This window comes from Heloderma suspectum, chromosome 6, assembly GCF_057233095.1.
Source record: "Heloderma suspectum isolate Gila_16-S chromosome 6, 16-S_ref, whole genome shotgun sequence".
In the NCBI taxonomy this organism is placed as follows: domain Eukaryota; kingdom Metazoa; phylum Chordata; class Lepidosauria; order Squamata; family Helodermatidae; genus Heloderma; species Heloderma suspectum.
Window position 1 is genome coordinate 42,072,463 of NC_139463.1, and position 19,704 is coordinate 42,092,166.

At 45.8% G+C, this 19,704-nt stretch overlaps 1 protein-coding gene across 1 annotated transcript in view; it reads right to left on the bottom strand.

The window, feature by feature from the left end:
* Positions 1–834: 834 nt before the first annotated feature.
* Positions 835–19,704, bottom strand: part of ZMAT4 (zinc finger matrin-type 4) — a 302,363-nt gene continuing 283,493 nt past the window's right edge. The window contains exon 7 of the mRNA XM_084808203.1: positions 835–1,280. Coding sequence (XP_084664329.1) covers positions 1,265–1,280 — 16 coding nt within the window. The 3' untranslated portion in view covers positions 835–1,264. The remainder of the gene's footprint in view (positions 1,281–19,704) is intronic.

Consider the following 19,704-nt stretch of genomic DNA (forward strand, 5'->3'; position numbering starts at 1 on the left):
ACAGTTTGAGAGAGGGAACACTGCTCATAAGACATACCCTCAAGTTGAGGCATGTTTACCTCTGCTCAGACAGGTTCTGCAGATGTTTGCAATGTTACCTCCAAAAGCCATTCAACCACAGCTGGCAGCGTACACCATGGGAGGGGAACATCTGACCAGTAGAGGTTCCTCATTCAGTCTGCAGAGCCTTTACGGATGCATCCAGCCCCCTGCCCAATTTTTCTGAAATCAGCATTTGGCACAATTAAGGATTCCACCTCACTCATAGGACTCATAGGACCTGCAACAAAATGCTGGAGTGTGTTTTCACCTCCTAATAGGAACGTTCATATTCAGGGTGCCTGCAAACTGGCAATGCCCTTCTCCATGACAGAACAATCTGTATGTGACTCAAGCAGGGTGTTCCAACCCCCACCCTCCAATCCTGTTTTCTATTTTTCTTTTCCAATGGGCATTCAACATTCCATGGCTACTAAGCATGTTCAGTCCTTTGGGCTGTTTTTCTGGGGAGGGGATTGTCCCATTATGCTTTTTTTAAACACATTTTTTTGTAGTTCTTAAACCCAAACTTGCTGATAACTCTCTCCTGTTTTTCAGAGGCCCTGTTTTGGCTCCATTTCTGTCAGCACTCATCAGCTTAGTTCACTATTAGAGGGGGTGATACTTGACTGGTATAAAATACTTCCTGTTTGTTTGGATTTCCTTTTTAAGTGAATCATCTGCTTATTGTAAGTTACATATTGGACGAAGTCATCAATCATACATCACCCAAAGGTCAAGAGTCATTTTCTCCCTCTTTCCCACTCTATGCAGATGACAAAAATCATACAGGAATATGGTGAAGATATCATGTTTATTTCTTGCTGCAGACTGGTTACTTACATCACAATCATGGATAATTTAATAGGATCTTATACTCTCTGAAGAAATCTAAGAATAAATATGAAAAAAGAAAAAATATTTTATTCCAATGGTCTCTGAAGATGGGTGATATATCTTACATTTTTAAACATACTCTTGATTTTATGTTGAATATATAGATTCTATCTCCAAAGGGTAAAAAAATCCATCTGAATCTTGTTACTCACCACAAAATAAAAATAAAAGTAAAATCCATTCATTGCCCAAAGCAAAGATTAGCTATACATTAATGACGCCACACAGGAAGGGCTCATTGTCCAAGAAAGCATCCTAGCCATAGGCAAAGTTTCCTTCGTTGTAGAAGAAATAGCAGCGGCTGATTCTCACTGTCTTGGATGACCATTTACTGGTTCTTCAGGCTGCAAAGAAAAGGGGGAAAGGAAGAAACATCTTACTCAGTATCAACAGGAAGGAGAGTACATTGTCCCAAGATTTGTGGCCTAACTCTACTGGATGCCTATTTGCTTCAGAGAAGGGATGGGCAAATCCATCAATTTAATTTTCTCCCACATGTTTTTGTATAGTCTCAAGTTATTTCTGTCTCATTTATGAAGAAATTTGCAGATTTGGGTAAGTTATCAAAAACAAAACAAAAATCCAGCAACAGAAAAAGAAAAGAAAACCAGAGACTGAATGAAATGTTCACATGTCTGTACTGGCCAAATTGAAGAGGTACACCTGTTTCCAGTATGGAGCATGTTGTACCTGCCAGATGATGAGCCTGTCAGAGAAATTCAGTGGCAACTGTAAATTCAGTACCACAAACATGGAGCCCATCTCTGTCTGGGGCAGGGGCAGCTCAACGAGCTTCCTTGCTTGCCCTGCCTGCCCATGAGCTGCGCAAGCTGCCCCTCTTCCTCGCGCTGGCTGTCAAGGGCTGGCGCGGGGAAGGAGGGCCCTTTCATGACCAGCCCCCAGCCTCTCGCCCTGGCCTTTTCTAGAGGAGGCCAGGGCGAGAACGCTGGTGTGCCACCGTCACCCTTCTTCCCTGCGCCGGCCCTTGACAGCCGGAGCGAGGAAGAAGGGTGACGGCAGCCAGCCCCCAACTTCACACCCTGGCCTCCAGCAGGTGGGGGGGGGAAGAAAAGAATAGGTGCCTCCTTCTTCCCTCCACCCCCCACCTCCTACAGTGGCAGAGGCAAGGGACAAGCTGGTCGTTTTCCATAAGGCCAGGAAAACTTATGGAAAACGACCAGCCTGTCCTGCACCATGGCCACTGTAGCAAGGATGGGGGAAGGAGGAGAGCTGCTGCCTTCTTCCCCACTCCTTGCTGAGGAGTGGGCGCCTGAGCTCTTGCGTGACTCAGCACGCTGCGAGTCGGGCAAGAGCTCAGGTCCACGAACCGGTGTCCAGGGGGCTGAACCGGCAACTTCTTGCCGGGCTTCAAGCCCCAACTGGACGCTCACGACATCCCTAGGTTGCCTACACAGGGATTCAAAGCCAAACTTTGAAGAAGTAAGCACTCGGATGGACAGATCTGTCAGTTTTGTTTCTCCCATGTTCACATTTTTAAAAAAAATCTCAAGGTCTTTCTGCCCTATTTATAAAGAAATTTTATGGTTTTGTACTGTGTATAATGTATTTTTAATGGGTTTTAATTTTTGTGAACCACCCAGAGAGCTTCAGCTATGGGGCGGTATAGAAATATAATAAATGAAATAACATGAAATTTTTGAACTTTGTTATGTTCGTATATATAAAAAAATGACCTTAACAACATTCTCACCCATCCCTACTTCAGAGTGAGTCACGAGGGAAGAGTGAATTTGCCCTGTTCTGTTCCTTCATTGTTATGTGGGTTCGATCTTCTCTGTGTCCCATTCTTCCCAAATTCTAGTTAACAGCATTAATGGAACAGCCATAAATTGGAAAATGGCGGCATACTCTTCAGTCAAGAGCTGATTCACAAGGGTTTGGAAGACAGCGGTCGCGGATAAGTTAACATGCCATGACAGCCTAATTAGAGCAGCCTTCACTAACCTGGTACCTTCCTGATGTGTTGGAGTACATTTCCCATCATCCCCAGCCAGCATTGCAATACTGGCTTGAAATGATGGGAGTTGCAATCCAACACATCTGGAAGGCACCCAGGTTGTAGATGGCTGAATTAGAGGAAAAGTAAAGCAGGATTTGCTTTTAGCCTCATGATGGTTTCCATTTTGTTCACATATTAATGTACCTCAGTGGCTTAAAGGGCCCCTTCCAACTTTATGGTTCTATGATGCCCCCCCCCCCCCTTGCCCCAATTTTGTCCACCTGGTATTCATTCCCTCCTTTGGAAGATTCCCTCATGTGATCGAAACAGTATTAATGTTTATTAGAATCACACAGGACAATTAATACTTACCTGTATTTCCATCCTGGAGGTTAGATAAGTGTATAATATCAGGAAGAAACCAATGTGCAATGTATATGTTTTAACCTTTTGTTATGTTTGTGCGCATTATTGTTAGAATGTTCATAATTATTTGTTAGAATTCAATAAAGTCAATAACAGAACAATCCTATGGTCCCTGGGAGAGCATCCCAGGGATCACAGGATATGGTGGGCTGCCCTGCCTGAGACTGTCAGCATTCTATTCACACAGTGGCCAGCAACTGCCCACAGGAAACCCACAAGCAGGACACGAGTGTGACAGCACTCTCCCGCCCATGTTCCCCAGCAACTGGTGTATGTAGGCACACTGCCTCTGCTACTGGTGGTAGCATAGAGCCATCATAGCCTTATCGTCCATCAATTTGTCCAATCCCCTTTGAAGGACATCCAAACTGGTGTCCATCACTACGTCTTGTGGAAAGGACCATGGGAGAGAAAATCCAAGGTCGGGCTGTTTCTCCTCACCTGTTGCAGCTACTGTGGAATGCAGCATGGCAGCTGGTTTTCTGAGGTTGCAACAGCAAACCTGGAAAAGCTTGGGGAGAGGGAAAGAGGGTGGGAGGGGAGGCAGGGAGGGGAGGGCAGAGGGAGAGGGGGAGGATCCACAGGACCCCAAAACTTCTACAATGCCCATCCCACCCACAAAGCAGTAGGTCTTGGCACATCTAGCTGAAAATGTAACACAAAGGAGGAAGGGGAGGTGTTTTGCCTTCATCCTCCTCTCGCCCTGCCTGGCTCCTGCTGGCAGGGCATAGGATAGAGAGACAGATTCAGTCTGGGAGCTGGTCCTCTCTCAAGCAGCAATCCCTTAGGATCTCACTGTAAGTTGTCCCGCCAAAATCCAAAACTAAACAACCACAACAAAACCAGAACTGGAGCATGCACAATTTGCTGCCTCTTTCAATTCCTTGTGCTCATTTGTATTATGAGCACTCCCCCGTATTACTGACACATTGTTGTTGTTGTTCAGTCGTTCAGTTGTGTCCGACTCTTCATGACCCCATGGACCATAGCACGCCAGGCCTTCCTGTCCTGCGCACTCTCCCGGAGTGTGCTCAGGTTCATATTCATTGCATCGGTGATGCTATCTAGCCATCTCACCCTCTGCCGTCCCCTTCTCCTTTTGCCTTCAGTCTTTCCCAGCATCAGGGTCTTTTCCAGAGAGTTTTCTCTTCGCATTAGGTGGCCAAAATATTTCAGCTTCAGCTTCAATATCTGTCCTTCCAATGAGCACTCAGGGTTGATTTCCTTTAGGATGGACTGATTTGACCTCCTTGCAGTCCAGGGGACTCGTAAGAGTCTTCTCCAGCACCACAGTTCGAAAGCATCCATTCTTTGGCGCTCAGCCTTCCTTATAGTCCAGCTCTCACAGCCATACATTACTACTGGGAAAACCATAGCTTTGATTAGACGGACCTTTGTTGGCAAGGTGATGTCTCTGCTTCTTACTATGCTGTCTAGGTTTGCCATAGCTTTCCTCCCAAGGAGCAAGCATCTTTTAATTTCATGGCTACAGTCACCATCTGCGGTGATCTTGGAGCCCAAGAAAGTAAAATCTGTCACTGCTTCCATTTCTTCCCCTTCTCTATGCCAGGAAGTGATGGGGCCAGATGCCATGATCTTCGTTTTTTTAATGTTGAGTTTCAAACCAGCTTTTGCACTCTCCTCTTTCACCCTCAACAAGAGGCTCTTTAGATCCTCTTCACTTTCTGCCATTAGGGTGGTATCGTCTGCATATCGGAGGTTGTTGATAATTCTCCCAGCAATCTTAATTCCGACCTGTGAGTCATCCAACCCGGCATTTCTCATGATGTACTCTGCATATAAGTTAAATAACAGGGTGACAATATGCAGCCTTGTCCTACTCCTTTCCCAATTTTGAACCACTCGGTTGTTCCATGTCCGGTTCTTACCGTTGCTTCTTGACCCTCGTACAGGTTTCTCAGGAGACAGGTAAGGTGGTCTGGTACTCCCATCACTTTAAGAATTTGCCACAGTTTGTTGTGATCCACTGACACATATGCGTACATTAAGAAAACACTCCCCCCAAAAGAAGAGCGATCTTGAAGTCTTGGAGTGATCACACATATGGTTTTATCAAGATTTGTTTTGTGTGGTGTGTTTTACTGGTGCACTTCTGCATGTTAGTCAAGTGCGACACCACAGAAAAAGAAGCTTGATATCATAGCTGTAAAATCCTGCTTTTCTTGCAGGGTGTTTGTTTTTTTTAATGCGTGCATGCATATTAGTATTGTAGAAGGGGGTGGGGGAACATGAATGTACTGAAGGAACTGGGGAAAAAAAAAAGCCTGTGGCAAACTGTTCATGTACACTGCTTTGGAGAAAGGACATTTTAAAACCAAACAATGGAGGACTTTTGGTGCATCAGATTTGCTTTTGAAATACCCCTGGTAATACGGAATTCCACTCTTCAGGGAGAAGTTTGTATGAGAGTACAGGAAGCAGCCCTAATTTAAGACTGAAATCAGGAGTAGCCAACCTGGTGCCCTCCAGAAGTGTTGTACTACAACTCCCATCAGCCCGAGACAGCATGCCCAATGGACAAGGATTATGAGAGTGGGTGTCCAAAACATCTGGAGGGCACCAGATTGCCTCTCCCTATCCTACACTGTTTGGGCTCTTCAAGGTGGCCTTCTCCCATTGATTTCTCCTTGCTTCCTCAGATCAGCAGGAGAGGCCCTGGTTTGTGTGTAAGTCCTTTGTTCAAGGGAGGCTGAAGCGGAGGCAAGGAAGGGCTTTCTCAGTGGTGGCACCCTTATTACAGAACTTGCACCTTTGGACACATACAGAGGATGCCCAGGCAGGAAATAAATCCTGTTCATGGGTGGCAGTGGAAGTTCCATCTGTAGCAGTGTTTTCTGTTTATGTAGGGCAGCCTTTCCCCGCCTGGTGCCCTCCAGATATTTTGGGCTTCATCTCTCTCAGCATTCCTGACCACTGGCCATGGTGACTAGGCTGATGGGAGTTGAAGTCCAAAACATCTGAAGGGCACCAGGTTGGCGGAAGGCGGAAAAACCTGACACATGTTAACCCTCTGCTGACACTAGTCTGAATTAATGTGTGCCAAATTATATTCTGACTATTCCCTTCTGTGCCAAGAGGGGCCAGAACTTGGCCCGAACCTAGTGCAAGGACAAACTCTGCAAGTTACATATGAATGATTGGTGAAATTTGGATGCAGCCCTGCACTTTGTACAATGGAAAGTTATGCAGAGATCATGAACAGAACACCCATTATTGTCCTGTCTGGCAGCGGCTCTCCAAGGTTTACCCATCTCCTGCTACCAGATCCTTTTAACTGGAGAGGCTAGTAGGGTGGCCATGTGTCCTACTTACCGAGGACAGTCCTCTCTTTGAAGGGCTGTCCAGTCCAAGTCCAGTTTAAGGATAAAGAACCCCAAGTAGGAGAACAGGAGGGGACTTAATGTTGCCTGTCAAGATTTAGCACCCAGACAGCAAGTTGATCAGGCACACAGCTCAGCCGGTCATGCTCTTCCCTACTATGGGGAGATGGATTGTATTACTAAAATACTATTTTAATTATAGCAATTCTTTCTCAGTTTGCATCCCTCTGTATAAATTAGCACATGCACATTTTATGCAGATCTGTGCCCTCTTTTGTCCTCTTTTTTGATGATGCATAAGTGGCCACCCTAGATGCTTAGAATTGAACTTGGGATCTTGCACATGCAAGGTTAGCACTCCACCCATTGAGCTATGGCACCTCCCTCTAAATGATTAACAATGAGAAAATGTTTTCTTCTGAGGTAGAGGGAAGCCTTCTTTTAAAAAAGAGGCCCCATTCCACAATCAATTCAGCGATTTTTAAACTGTGACCAAAGTACTTAAGCATATCAAGATAACTATTTCGTCCTTGCACCAAAACAGAAAGATGAGAACCTTAAATCTCATAATGATTGGAACGTTACACCCTCCCTTTTTAGAGGCAGTGTAATTATTCAGATTCTTTCTAGCAGCACAGAAGTAATGATAAATTTAAATGGCTTTAAATCCCAACTAGCTTTTATAATTATTCATCTGCTAGAGTTATTACTGCGCTCCAGACCTCTTTCTCATATATTAGTCAGTTCCCTGCATGAAGCAGAAAGTACACAGAATAAACTTGTGGCTATTAATAAATGTTGCAGGCAGCAATTCAGATTACCCCCCAATAATCTTTTTTTTAAATTTGGGACAGATGTGCCTCATGGCTCTGGTGCTTAACAAAATTTCCTGGAGTTTAATGGAAAACTAACCACGGGGAGAAACTTGAATGTCTCTCCGGAATAGATTGTGATTGCACTGTGGATTTCTGCTTTAAAAAAAATGAAGACAAACGCAGTGGAGGAAACCATTGCCTGCCTGGAATGCAAGCTGTAATAGCAGCCCAATGAAGATATTCTGCTTTAGTGGTTCTTGTAAAGGTGCATTCAGGAAAGAGAGAACATCCTGTTCCCCAATGGCGTATTTTAAAAACAGGGGGAGGCGCAAAGGAGCATTTGGGGAGGGCTGCTTTTTCAGTGCCGTGCAGCCAACTTCAGCACTATCAAAGCATCATTCCAGCCCAGAGCTCTATGCTGCAAAATGGGAACGATTCCATTAATACATCAATGCACTGGCCAAAGAGATGTGCAAAACCCTGCCGAATATTTCCATGGTTTATTTCTGCCTTGCTGAATGCTGGCACTGTGCGCCCTGGACTCACCAATGCAGAGATGTGATTTTTGCAAAAGGGCAAAAATGTCTGAGCGATTGATTTGCATGGTAGTTAATAGTGCACACTGCCTTGTACCACATCAGACTATTTGTCCATCTAGTCCAAGGTTGTCTACTCTGGCTGGCAGTGATTTGTTGGGGACTCAGGCAGCAGTAGGATGTCACAAGAGTCTGCTGGGTGGTGGAGGTGGAGTCCAACAGACTCCCCCTCTCCCACCCTCCCAGATCCTTCTCGCTGAACCACAGGGCACTTGCAGACCCGCTCCGTGAATACCCTGTGGCTTGGTGAGCACCCTGCAGCTGCCTGTCCTCCCTAGCAAGCTGCCAGGCTAGAGCCAGTTTAGAGTCTTCTAAACTGGCTCTAGCCTGCATTTATTGCCTCCAATACTAAATGTGATGTTGCCATGTTTTCTCTATGTAAGGCAACTCTGCTGTAAGTCACATCAGACTATCCAACAGAGAGAAGGCTAGTAATTGCTGGTGGCAGCCACTGCAACTACAACTAGGGATGTATGAGAAATTTGTTTCCGTTCATTTTTGATCAGGATTTACCCAGTTTGCATCTTCTGGACCAAACACGGACTCAGAGGTAATCTGCAGTTGAAGTCTGTACATTTCTCAGCTTGCAGTGTGATTCATGGACCCCAAAACTTCCATTTGATAGGATGCGTACTTTTGAAAAATGATCATGAAAAAATGTATACTTCTGAAAAATGCACACAAAAATGCTTTAATCAATGGGGGAGGAATGCACACATTTCAAAGTTGCATACATTTGGGAAACTATGCTTGACATGCATGGATTTTTGTGCAAAAAGGAAAAAAAGCTTGCAATCTGATATGGACTCAAGTTGGAATGGGCTTCAAGATGGAATTTAGACGACTTTGGAGAGCTCGAGCCTTGCAGATTTGCACATCCCTAACTACAATGGGATAACCAACAGGGCGAATTTGGCAGGAGTGGGGGGAGGGTGAAGGGATCCTGAGGGGCCTGCAGATGAGGCCTTGGAGGGGCACTGGTGGCCCCTGGACTGTAGGTAGGGATGGCTGTTGCCGGGAAATTATGTTCACTTTTGTCTTGACAGTTCCCATGACGCCCCCAACTTGGCAAGCATTTGTGAGCTGAGTTGCACGTCAGTTCCCGAAACTTTCCTGCCTTTAAAAAAATCTGCGAGCTGAGATTTCTGCAAAATCACAGGTAAATATTTATGGAAATTGCAATTTGCCCTAAATTGTGGCCATAAATAGCGCAGTTTGCACAAAACTGCAAGAGTAAATGACCATTACCCCTGCAATTTTATGCAAATTGTGCTATTTAGAGCTGTGTTTTGCGCAAATCATGATTTTGGTAAAGATATTCATGATTTAGCTTGTCAGATGGTGGGCACTGAGTTGGGCAAACCCGGGGATCTGTGAGCCAGAGACTGGGGGGCTGAACTGGTGAAAACTCACCTCTGACATCCCTAGCTGTAAGTTGTGCACCCGTTTTAAGTGGAGACACTTGGGTAATGGTGGGGGATATGTGGCCCTCCAGATGTTGTTGAATTACAACTCCCATAATTCCTGACTCCTGACTGTGCATGGAAATGTGCATTTCTGTGAAAATGCGCATTCGCAAAAATGTGCATTTTTGCACATACACAAATATGCGCATTTTTGTGATTGCCATTTTATTTTTCAAAAAATGGGGACTGCAGAGCTCAATGAGGCTGCCAGGGTGAGTATGGGCCACTCGCTGAGTGCGGAAGGGGCTTGAGTGCGGTCCAGGGACCAGTGAGCAGGGGCAGGTGCTGGGCGGACTCCTGGAGAACCCAGACAGGGGTGGGTTTACACATCCCTAGGAAGCTGTTGGCTCAGCTAGCCCAGGACTGTCTACTACAAGTTGCCATTGGCAGTGGATCTCCAATGTCTCAGCCTGAGAGGAATTTCCCACTGCCTGCCACCTAGCATTTTAACGGGAGATCTCAGGGGATAAAGCGGGGGACTTCTCATGAACAGCATGTGCTGCATCACTGGGTTATTGCCCATCCTGGAATTCACATGTTACTTTGTATCTTTACAAAACTGAATGTCACTCCTCCTTTGAAGTGCCTGTTTCTCATTTAGGCTGTAAGCCTTCTCTGAGTCTGATCTGGTGCTCTCCAGATGCTTTGAACTACAACTCCCATCAGACCAAGCCAGCATAGCTAACAGTCATAGATAATGGGAGTTGTAGTCTAAAGTCTGATGGGCACCATCTTGGGGAAGGCAGTTACACATGCTTACGTGGGAGTAAGTCCCACTGAATTCAATGTGCCTTTCTTCTGAGTAGGGATGTATGGATTGTATAAAATCTGCTCCGTCCGTGTTTCGCAGATAGTTGGGTGCCATTTGTTCCAGTCTCCACTCACAGACAGATGTGAATTTTTTTCTAAATATGCAAATAATTCTGTAAGAGTGTTCAAAACAATTTACATAATCTACCTCAGTACATAACATTTAGTGTATTGTCCCCCATTCCATTCAACTTTTCCTGAAGTATATTTACCAGTCTCAACAGAAACTCGCATATTTTCCTATGAATAAATATGTGTAAATTTCAGGAAAGTAAAAAAAAAAAAAAAGATTTGGAAGTTCATGGACTCTGTGTGGCCTGAGGGGGTCTCTGCATAGCAGATTTCTGCAGGTCAGATTCTTAGAAATCTCAATCTGAATTCATTTTAGTCGGTCTCAAATTTCTCCAGCATCCCTGCTTCTAAGTAGACATGTATAGCATTGCACTGTCAAAGTTGCTTCTCACTGTTCTTCTCCATGAGTGGACAGACCAGGGGGGTGTCTCCACCAGTGATTTACTCCAAGCTGGCTGCGTTTGGAGGCTGTTAGGGATACATGACATTGTGGCCATCCAGCATCCACCCTGGAGCTTATCATGGAAAAACTGGATTTCCTGAAACTGCTTGAAGTCCTATTCTTTTCCTTAAGTTGGGTTCTTCATGGTATAGTTGTCATGTGCTCCAACACCTGCATGTATCTCAGGTATGGTAGCCCTGCCCAGGGGTGTGCCTTTCACTGTGACCCCAGTCAAGGGGTGTTTCCCATCCCTGTGTTTCCCAGCACAAACCAATTAATGTCTACTCCCATTGTGTAACTCTCATAAGGCCTGTACCTCGAATGCACACACCAGGATTTACAGAGATCCCCCTCAATTGAAATAGCACATTTTAAAGCACTACTTCCCTAATGGCTGTGAAATGCTTTCCTGGAACTGCAATTCTCCATTATTTGGTTTATTCCCTTCAGAAGTAACTCATTCACACATTTGTTCCTGTGCAGCACTGGTTAGAAAGGGGGCTAGTTTCCCATGCCTTTGTTTTCCCTCCCTGTCTTTCCCAGCCAAATATATGTGTGTCTACTGAGAAGTAACTACCATTGTGGTCAATGAGACTTGTTCCCCAAATGCGCACTCCCAAAGTTACTAGATTCCCATGAATCGAAAGAACACATTTAGAGAGCCTTGATGTCGAAGCTTCAAAGCTTCGATTGATCACAGCAGGGCAGCTAGAACACTGTGTTCCTATAATGATTGTTTATTTAAGGAAGGAAGTAATGCAGGTGGGGGGGGAGAAGGAGATTGTTCACATCTTTGGCAGCTTTGAGGCAGGGGGAACGCTGTGTTCCTGTGATGATCGTTGGTTTAAGGAAGTACTTAATGTGGGAGGAGGGGGAGAGAGAGAAGGAGAGTGATTTCTGGTGAGATACTGGAGGAAACCTCCTAGGATTTTATCAAAGGAGAAAGGGAGGGAGTCTGGGGGAGGGAGCCTTTCTTATTGGTTGAGCAGCCCCTGCTAGTCAGATGGCATTCACTCCCCCCCCCCCGAAGTATCTTCTGTGAAGCGATGTATACTGCAGTGGAGGCCTGCATGGACAGAAGTGCACCAGAGCTGATCCCTTGAAAAAATCTGGGTAATTCTCCATTCACCTCTCCTTCCATTGTTGTGGGGAAACCCCTCAGCTTCTAAGGATGTTGGAGAATTCTTTAGAATCCGGCTCCCCAGAGTCCGTGGTGGAACAGACTACCCCCAGGCCACCCCCCGAAATCCCCCCTGGAACGGACCTACCTGGCGGCGGCGGAGTCTGTGGCAGAATTCTCCAACATCCCTAGAAGCTGGGGGGGTTCCCCACAACAATGGAAGGTGGTGGATGCAGCGGCAGCAGCTCCGGGTTGTCTTCCAGCTTCTGCTGGGCTGCTGCGGCCGCAAATGGCGGCCGTCGTAGTGGCCACCATTTGCGTCCGTGCCTTAGGCCATGATAGGTTACATAAATACTTACGTAGCCTATCACGGCAAAAAGCAGAGGCGCAAATGGCGTAATGGGCACCAATTGTGCCCCTGCTCTTTGCCGTGATAGGCTATGTAAATACTTACGTAGCCTATCATGGCCTAAGGCATGGATGCCAGTGGCGGCCGGTGTAGCGGCCGCCATTTGCGTCTGCAGCACAGCAGCAGCAGCTGGAAGTTTGGCTGCAGCCAGGGAGGATTTTTGGAAAATCCAAAATGGATTGTGGAATGCCCTCCCCTTGGAGGCCTGACTGGTGCAAACACTGGTTTCATTTTGGTGCAAAGTTAAAACATGGCTTTTTACCAAAGCCTTTGAGGGCTAAATGGATTCCCTGAGTTTGCTCACTGTTTTAACTGTTTTATTGTTTTAGATTTTAAATTGGTATTAGCTAGGTTAATGATTTAATATGTTTTAGCTATTTAAGTTATTTATTGTTTTATACTGTTTAAATTGCTTTTATCTGTACACCGCCCTGAGATCTTAATGATATAGTATATGATACAAATGTTTTAAATTAAATAAAAAATAAATAATGTTTGATTTTGCCTATTTTGTAATTAATTTGAAATGTTATAATGCTACTATTAGTGAAATGAGTTGTTTATTGTTGGAATGATGGACTATTGTAATGATGTATTGGTAGGCTTTTTTGTTTTTGTATGTCTGTTTTGTTAGCTGCTTTGGGCACTTTTTAATGGAAAAGTGGCATATAAATTAAATAATGATGATGATGGGTGATGATGGTTTTATTCCTGCAATCATGATGGTGCCATGATTTAAGTAGGGATGGATGAAAGTCACTTACCTGATCCCGAAGCTTGCTTCATGGTGGTGGGGAGGTGCTCCGTTTCTCCCCCTGAAATTCTGGCGGGGGGGAGGCGCCCTGTCCCTCCCCACCGAAATTCTGGCCGAGGGGGAGCGCCCCGTCTCTCAGGCCGCGAATCCTGTTGTCCTGCTGGGACGCAAATGGCGGTGGCTGTAGCCGCTGCCGTTTGCATCCCTGGCCTGCAGTCAGCCATGATAGGCTACGTAAATGTTTACATAGCTTATCACGGCTGACTTTGGGGGGGGGGAAAGCACGTACTCAAATGGCAGCGCCCATGGGCGCCGCCATTTGCATTCCTTATTTTGGCACGGTTAGTCTATGTAAATATTTACGTAGACTACAGCGAAAATAAGGGCAACGCTATTTGTTTTTTCCCCCCCAAAGTCAGCCGTGATAGGCTACGTAAACATTTATGTAGCCTATCACGGTGTTTTTTGACAATCTAGCCATGATAGCCTACGTAAATCTTTACGTAGCCTATCACGTTTGTTGTTGTTGTTTTTACTTGGAAATGGCGGCGGCAGCAGCCGGTCAGAAGACCAGCCGCCGCCACCGCCGCCGGGAGCCACCGCCACGAGGGACATTCGCCAAAGGTAAGTCCCATCCCGGGGGGTGGCGGGGGGGTGGCGGACCGTTTCTCCACCAATTTCGGGGGGCCAAATGCGTTGGCATTCGGCCTCCCGGAGATTCGTGGAGAAATTCTCTGACATCCCTAGATTTAAGTGAGTTTTAAATGTGCAACTGCACATGATCAGTGTATTTATTTCTTTTTAAAATCAGGTTGGCAAACAGGGGTGTTTTTTTTCTGGCTGTAACATATCAGGAATGAAGAAGCACTTGTAAAGCAGGGAATGGTGGTGGTGTGCAATGCTAATTGTGTGCTTCAGAATTGAAGGAATACACATGAGCATCTAAAGCCTAGGGATGTGTGAAAATCATTTAGCTTTCGCGGCTTATGCTGATGATGGGGGGGGGAGGCACTCCGTCCCTCCCCCCGGAATCCTGGATGGGGAGGGAGGCACTCCGTTCCTCCCTTCCCGGAATCCTGGCCAGCCGGCTGTGCTCCGCAGGGATTCTGCGGAGCTGCTGGCCGGCTCCACCAGCAGCCGGACATCCGGCTGCTGGCTAGCAGGGATGCAAATGGCGGCGGCTGTAGCCGCCACCGTTTGCATCAGTGCAGTCAGCCGTGATAGGCTATGTAAATGTTTACGTAGCCTATCATGGCTGACTTAAAAAAACAACAACAATGCGTGTACGCAAATGGCGGCAGCCATGGCCGCCACCATTTGCGTTCCTTATTTTGGCACGTCTTAGTCTACATAAACATTTACGTAGACTAAGATGGTGAAAATAAGGGGAACGCAAATAGCATAGCATCTACACTATTTGCGTTCCCGTTATTTTCGCTGTCTTAGTCTACATAAATGTTTACGTAGACTAAGACGTGCCAAAATAAGGAGTGCAAATGGCGGCGGCCATGGCCGCCGCCATTTGCGTACGCACGTTGTTGTTTTTTTTAAGTCAGCCGTGATAGGCTATGTAAACATTTACGTAGCCTATCACGGTGTTTTTTTAAAACCTAGCCGTGATAGGCTACGTAAATCTTTACGTAGCCTATCACAATTTTTTTTTAACTGGAAATGGCGGCAGCGGCAGCTGGAGCTGCCGCCGCCAGGAAGATCCGCCCAAGGTAAGTCCCATCCCGGGGGGGGGGGCAGGGGGTGGCGGGCTGTTCCACCACCGATTTCGGGGGGCCGAATGCGCTGGCATTCGGCCTCCCCGAGATCTGTGGCGGAACTTTCGTACATCCCTACTAAAGCCTCCCCTTTCCTCATTAAATCCAAGGATTAAAATTATCTAGCTGTACTGCTGCACACATTGAAAAACACAGAAAAAAGCAATCTTGATGTGAGCATCATTGTTATTTTTGTGCAGTGTTTTACTGATGTGTGCATGTGTATACTACTTGGGCATTGCTACAGAACCACACAAAAGAATCTTGATGGAATCATACACATAATCTCATCATGTTACAGTAAATGTGAACATCGGTATTGCTGTGTGTGTGAGGGAGGTAATGACATGAAGGAACTGGAAACTGTGGCAAACGACTCATGGATCGTGCTGTGTACAGAATGTACAGAATTTGGAGATGAACAACTGACTAATCGAGGATTCCTCATTCACCAGTTACGTTTTCGAAACAAGAACAAATCATTTGAAACACCAATACCTGGGAATAAATGTGGATGAGGAGACACGTTATCTTCAATATGTTGCATAGAGTTACATCAGTGCGGTGTTTCCATACTGAAGAGTAAGTGTGGGGGACCTGATCCAAAATTCATTTTGGAGAAGTTCTCAGGGGCTGCATTCCAGTGGCAGGCAGAGATGAAGGCAAACAGGGTGGGCTCCCAAATGCCAGCATCTTTTAGCTGAAAACTTTTACTGCCAGTAACAGCTTTAGGAGAGGCATTTCAGCTTTTTAGAATGGGGGGAAAAATCTGCCCCCAAAGCTGGGAAACCACCAAATGTTTGGTGGTCAGGAAACGGGGTGGGGCTAGGGAAAGGGTGTGTGGTCATCTATGGAACCACAGAGGGCCGGATTGGACCCCTGAACCTGAGGTTCTGCACTCCTGTATTAAAGGTAACCTGTAGCGGGTAGGTCTCAGAAGCATCCCTAGAAGAGAGAGTTCTTGGATTATTAGCCAGTGTGGCGTAGTGGCTAGAGTGTTGGACTGGGAGCCGGGAGATCAAGGTTCCAGTCCCCACTCGGCCACGGAAGCTCATTGGGTGCCTTTGGGTCAGTCACAGACTCTCAGCCCAACCTACCTCACAGGATTGTTGTTGTGAGGATAAAATGGGGAGGAGGAGGGGGATGTACACTGCCTTGGGTTCCTTAAGGAGGAAAAAAGGTGGGATATAAATGAAAGAAAGAAAGAAAGAAAGAAAGAAAGAAAGAAAGAAAGAAAGAAAGAAAGAACATAAGGAGCTGCCTTGTACCAGGTCAGGCTATTTTTACCATAATGTCCAATATTGTCTACGCTGAGGTGCAGTGCCTCTCCTGGGTCTCTGGCTGTGAAGCTCTTTCTCATCTTCTCCCACCCGATCCTTTTAAACGTATGTGTCTTCTTTTGATTACACGTGTGACGGCACTGCTGGGGATTGAACCTGGGACTTTCTGCATGCAAAGCAGGGGCTCTACCATTACACCATTAGTCCGACTAACCCACTGCACGCATCAGGCCTACACTGCCCAGCCAGGCTTGGTATTTTTACTTATGAATCCTGAACATGATCAAAGTGAACTTTTTTTTTAATAGATGGAAATGCAGTCACAGGGGGAGGGTGACATTTTCTCTGGCACGAGAGATATAATATTTTGATTAGCTCAGATCTCAGGATGACAAAGCAGCTTATGTTAAGAAATACCAGCTCCAATTAGGCATCTGTGCTCACAGTCTAAATAAAACCAACAGCTACTGTGTGCAGCATGCCACACCAGCTCCAATTAAGTCACCCAGCTTCAGCAGGAGAATTCACAGGTTGTTGCTGCGTGATCTGCCGAGGGAAAGACCCCTCGTTTCCCAATCCTCTTTGGGATGGTCACTATTTTTTCTTTTCTTTTTCAGAGTCCCATGGAAGTTAGTTACCAAGCAGTGCATTGTGGCCTCAAAAGCTTTCGAGATGCAAGCAGGAGGGCAGGGGTGCTTTTGAGAAGCACAGAATATCCTTGAAACGTAATCTTTATTTGCTGCTTTTTGCATTAATTCACAGCATTGGCTTCTCCTGTTGCTGCTGTTGCAGTGCTTTAATTTTTAACTAATTTATTTTTTTCCCTAGCCTTTCTTCTCTGAGAGATCCCAGCCAATCGGCAATGACACAGAAAAAGCAATAATGTTCTGGTGATAGGTAGCAACTCAGATTTGCTTTCATGATGGCGTCACTCAATGTGAAAGAAGTTGTCGAAGTCCATTGGGATGTGCTGCCAAGACCAAGAACATTGGCCCAGTTGCCTCAGCAACAGAGGTTTTATTGCAATACTGCACAGAAAGACAGTGGGTCTGTGCACTAGCCCTGTCTTCAAGTCACAGGGCTTCCCAGTATCCATGTCTTCAATGTGAATGTCTGAGCTAGGAAAGCCTCGGTCTGTAGACTTAATGGCTTCCACAGGAGCTGGAAATCCAATTGCTCATGGCTCCAGCTCCCTCAGAAGCTTTCATGTGTAGCAGGGATGCATGAGAAATTCATTTCCATTAGTTTTTGAGCAGAATTCCCAGTACACATCTCCCAGACCAGAACCCAATGTGCAGTTGAAGTCCATACATTTCCAAGCTGGTGATGCCCATCACCAAACAAAAAAAGGTGTTCCCAAAAATGCACACCTTTGAAAAATGTGCATGAAAGAATGCATACCTTTGAAAAATCTGCACAGACATGCGTTTGTCAATGGGAGAACAAGGAAAATATTTCCAAAATGTGGACATTTGGGGAAAATGTGCATGAAAATACAAACCATTTTGTGTGTGAAAAACAAAGCCTGCAACCTAATATGGAACCAGGTGCAAGGTGGAATTTGGGGAACCTCTATGAGTTCATGTTTTGCTGATTCCCACATCCATAGCATGGAGAACTAGGCTGTCCCAGCTCCTCTGTCCACACTGAATGTGTGGATGTTGGAGTATGTGTCTGTGAGAGTGTGTGCGTGTGTGTGTAAGCCATGCAATGCTGAGGATATGGCCACTGATGTGATCCTATTGTCCCTTTGAACACATGGACCCCCTCACATATATAATACATATAACGCACATCACTGAGGATTGTGTCATGATGAGGCGCTGAGACTAGAACCAGGAACCTTCAGCTCTGTGTGCAGCTGGCCCTTATGCTGAGCTGTCATGACTGCACATTGGAGCACCTTCTTGGCAGCTAACTACTCTCAGACTTTGGATTGGTCCCACCCAACCTGGCTGACCATTGGGCCCTTCTGGGCCAGGAAGGGCTTTAAATGGCTTCCTGTTTGGGCTGTGTGTTTGCTGGAGCAGCATCTTTCTGGATCTGCTATGCTTCTGCATGTTCCTTTGTTTTCACTCCTGGGGCTCATCTACACCAGGCTTTCACTCCAGTTCTGCTCTGTTTACAAGTTGATCATGTCAGATGATGCATGCCCCCTCCCCATAGCTAATGAGGCATTTCTTGCCCTAAATCCAAGGGGATGTTTTAAAAAAACCCACACACCTCTATTTGTGGCTGGTTTTCCAGTCACAGCAGCTTCACTGCAATTTGAGAGCCCATGTGACCTCAGCTGGCTTCAGCACGGGCTGGTGGAAGTGGTGCTGACTGGTGGAAGGGAAGAGTTGCATGGGGTGGGGGCTTATGTCTAACCACCATTTCCTTGGATGCAGAAAAGGCCTTTGACGAAATTCATTGGAAATTTATTTTTATTACATTGACTAATTTTGGTTTTCCTATAGAATTTTTGAAATGGGTTAAAATTTTATACTTAGCTCCTAGAGCGAGAGTAACAACTAACAGTTTATTTTCAGCCTTTTTTTTTTACTTGGGTGGTGTACCAGACAAGGTTGTCCACCTTCCCCATTGATATTCAATGTATGTTTGGAACCCCTGGCATGTGCTATTAGACAAAATAATAGTATTCATGGATTTGTCAATTTTGGTTTAGAATTCAAAATCAGCCTTTATGCTGATGATCTTTTGTTGTTTATCTCAAGACTCAAGTCGTTGGTTCCAGCTTTGATGAAATTGATTAATAACCTTTGGAGCGCGATCCTACGTGGATAAGCGGATGCCTCCAAACTCGGAGGCGACCGCCTATCCAACGCAGGGCAGGAGAAGCAGGGAGGGGATCGTTCCCTCCATGCTTCTCCTGCCCTGCATTTGTGGCTAGATAGCCAATTTTGGCTGTCTAGCCATGGGAAAGCAGAGCAGGGGAGGAGGCTGCCGGATGACACATAGGATGTGTTATACCAGCATTTCCACCTTCCCCACCCTGGAATGCCCTCCGGAATGCCCCATTTTGTCCGTTCTGCACTTCTGTTCCGAGCACAGAGTGCGGGGCTGTTCCACGCTGCCTGTGAGGCAGCATGGAAGTGGGGAAGGTTGGTTCTCCGGGAACTGACCTCAGAGCGTGGTCACTGAGGTCAGTTGCCAGAAAACCACATATCCTATGGCCATCTAACCGCTGACTAGTGGCCATAGGATTGCTCCCTTGGTGAATTATCTGGCTATTCAATTAACTGGTCAAAGTCGGAAATAATTCTGATTGGAGATGGGGTATACTCTAGTGTATTAGCCAATTGGCAATGTCAACGGTGCCCAGAGTTCATTACTTACTTGGGAATAATTATTCCTAGAGATATATCTCAAATGATTAGACTAAATTTAAACAAGTTGATTAATGATATTTCAGAAGGTATAGATGGATGGGCATCTTTAAAGTTGAGTTTATGGGGTAAGGTGAAAACACTTAAGATGAATACCATACCTCAAATTATTTATGTTATAT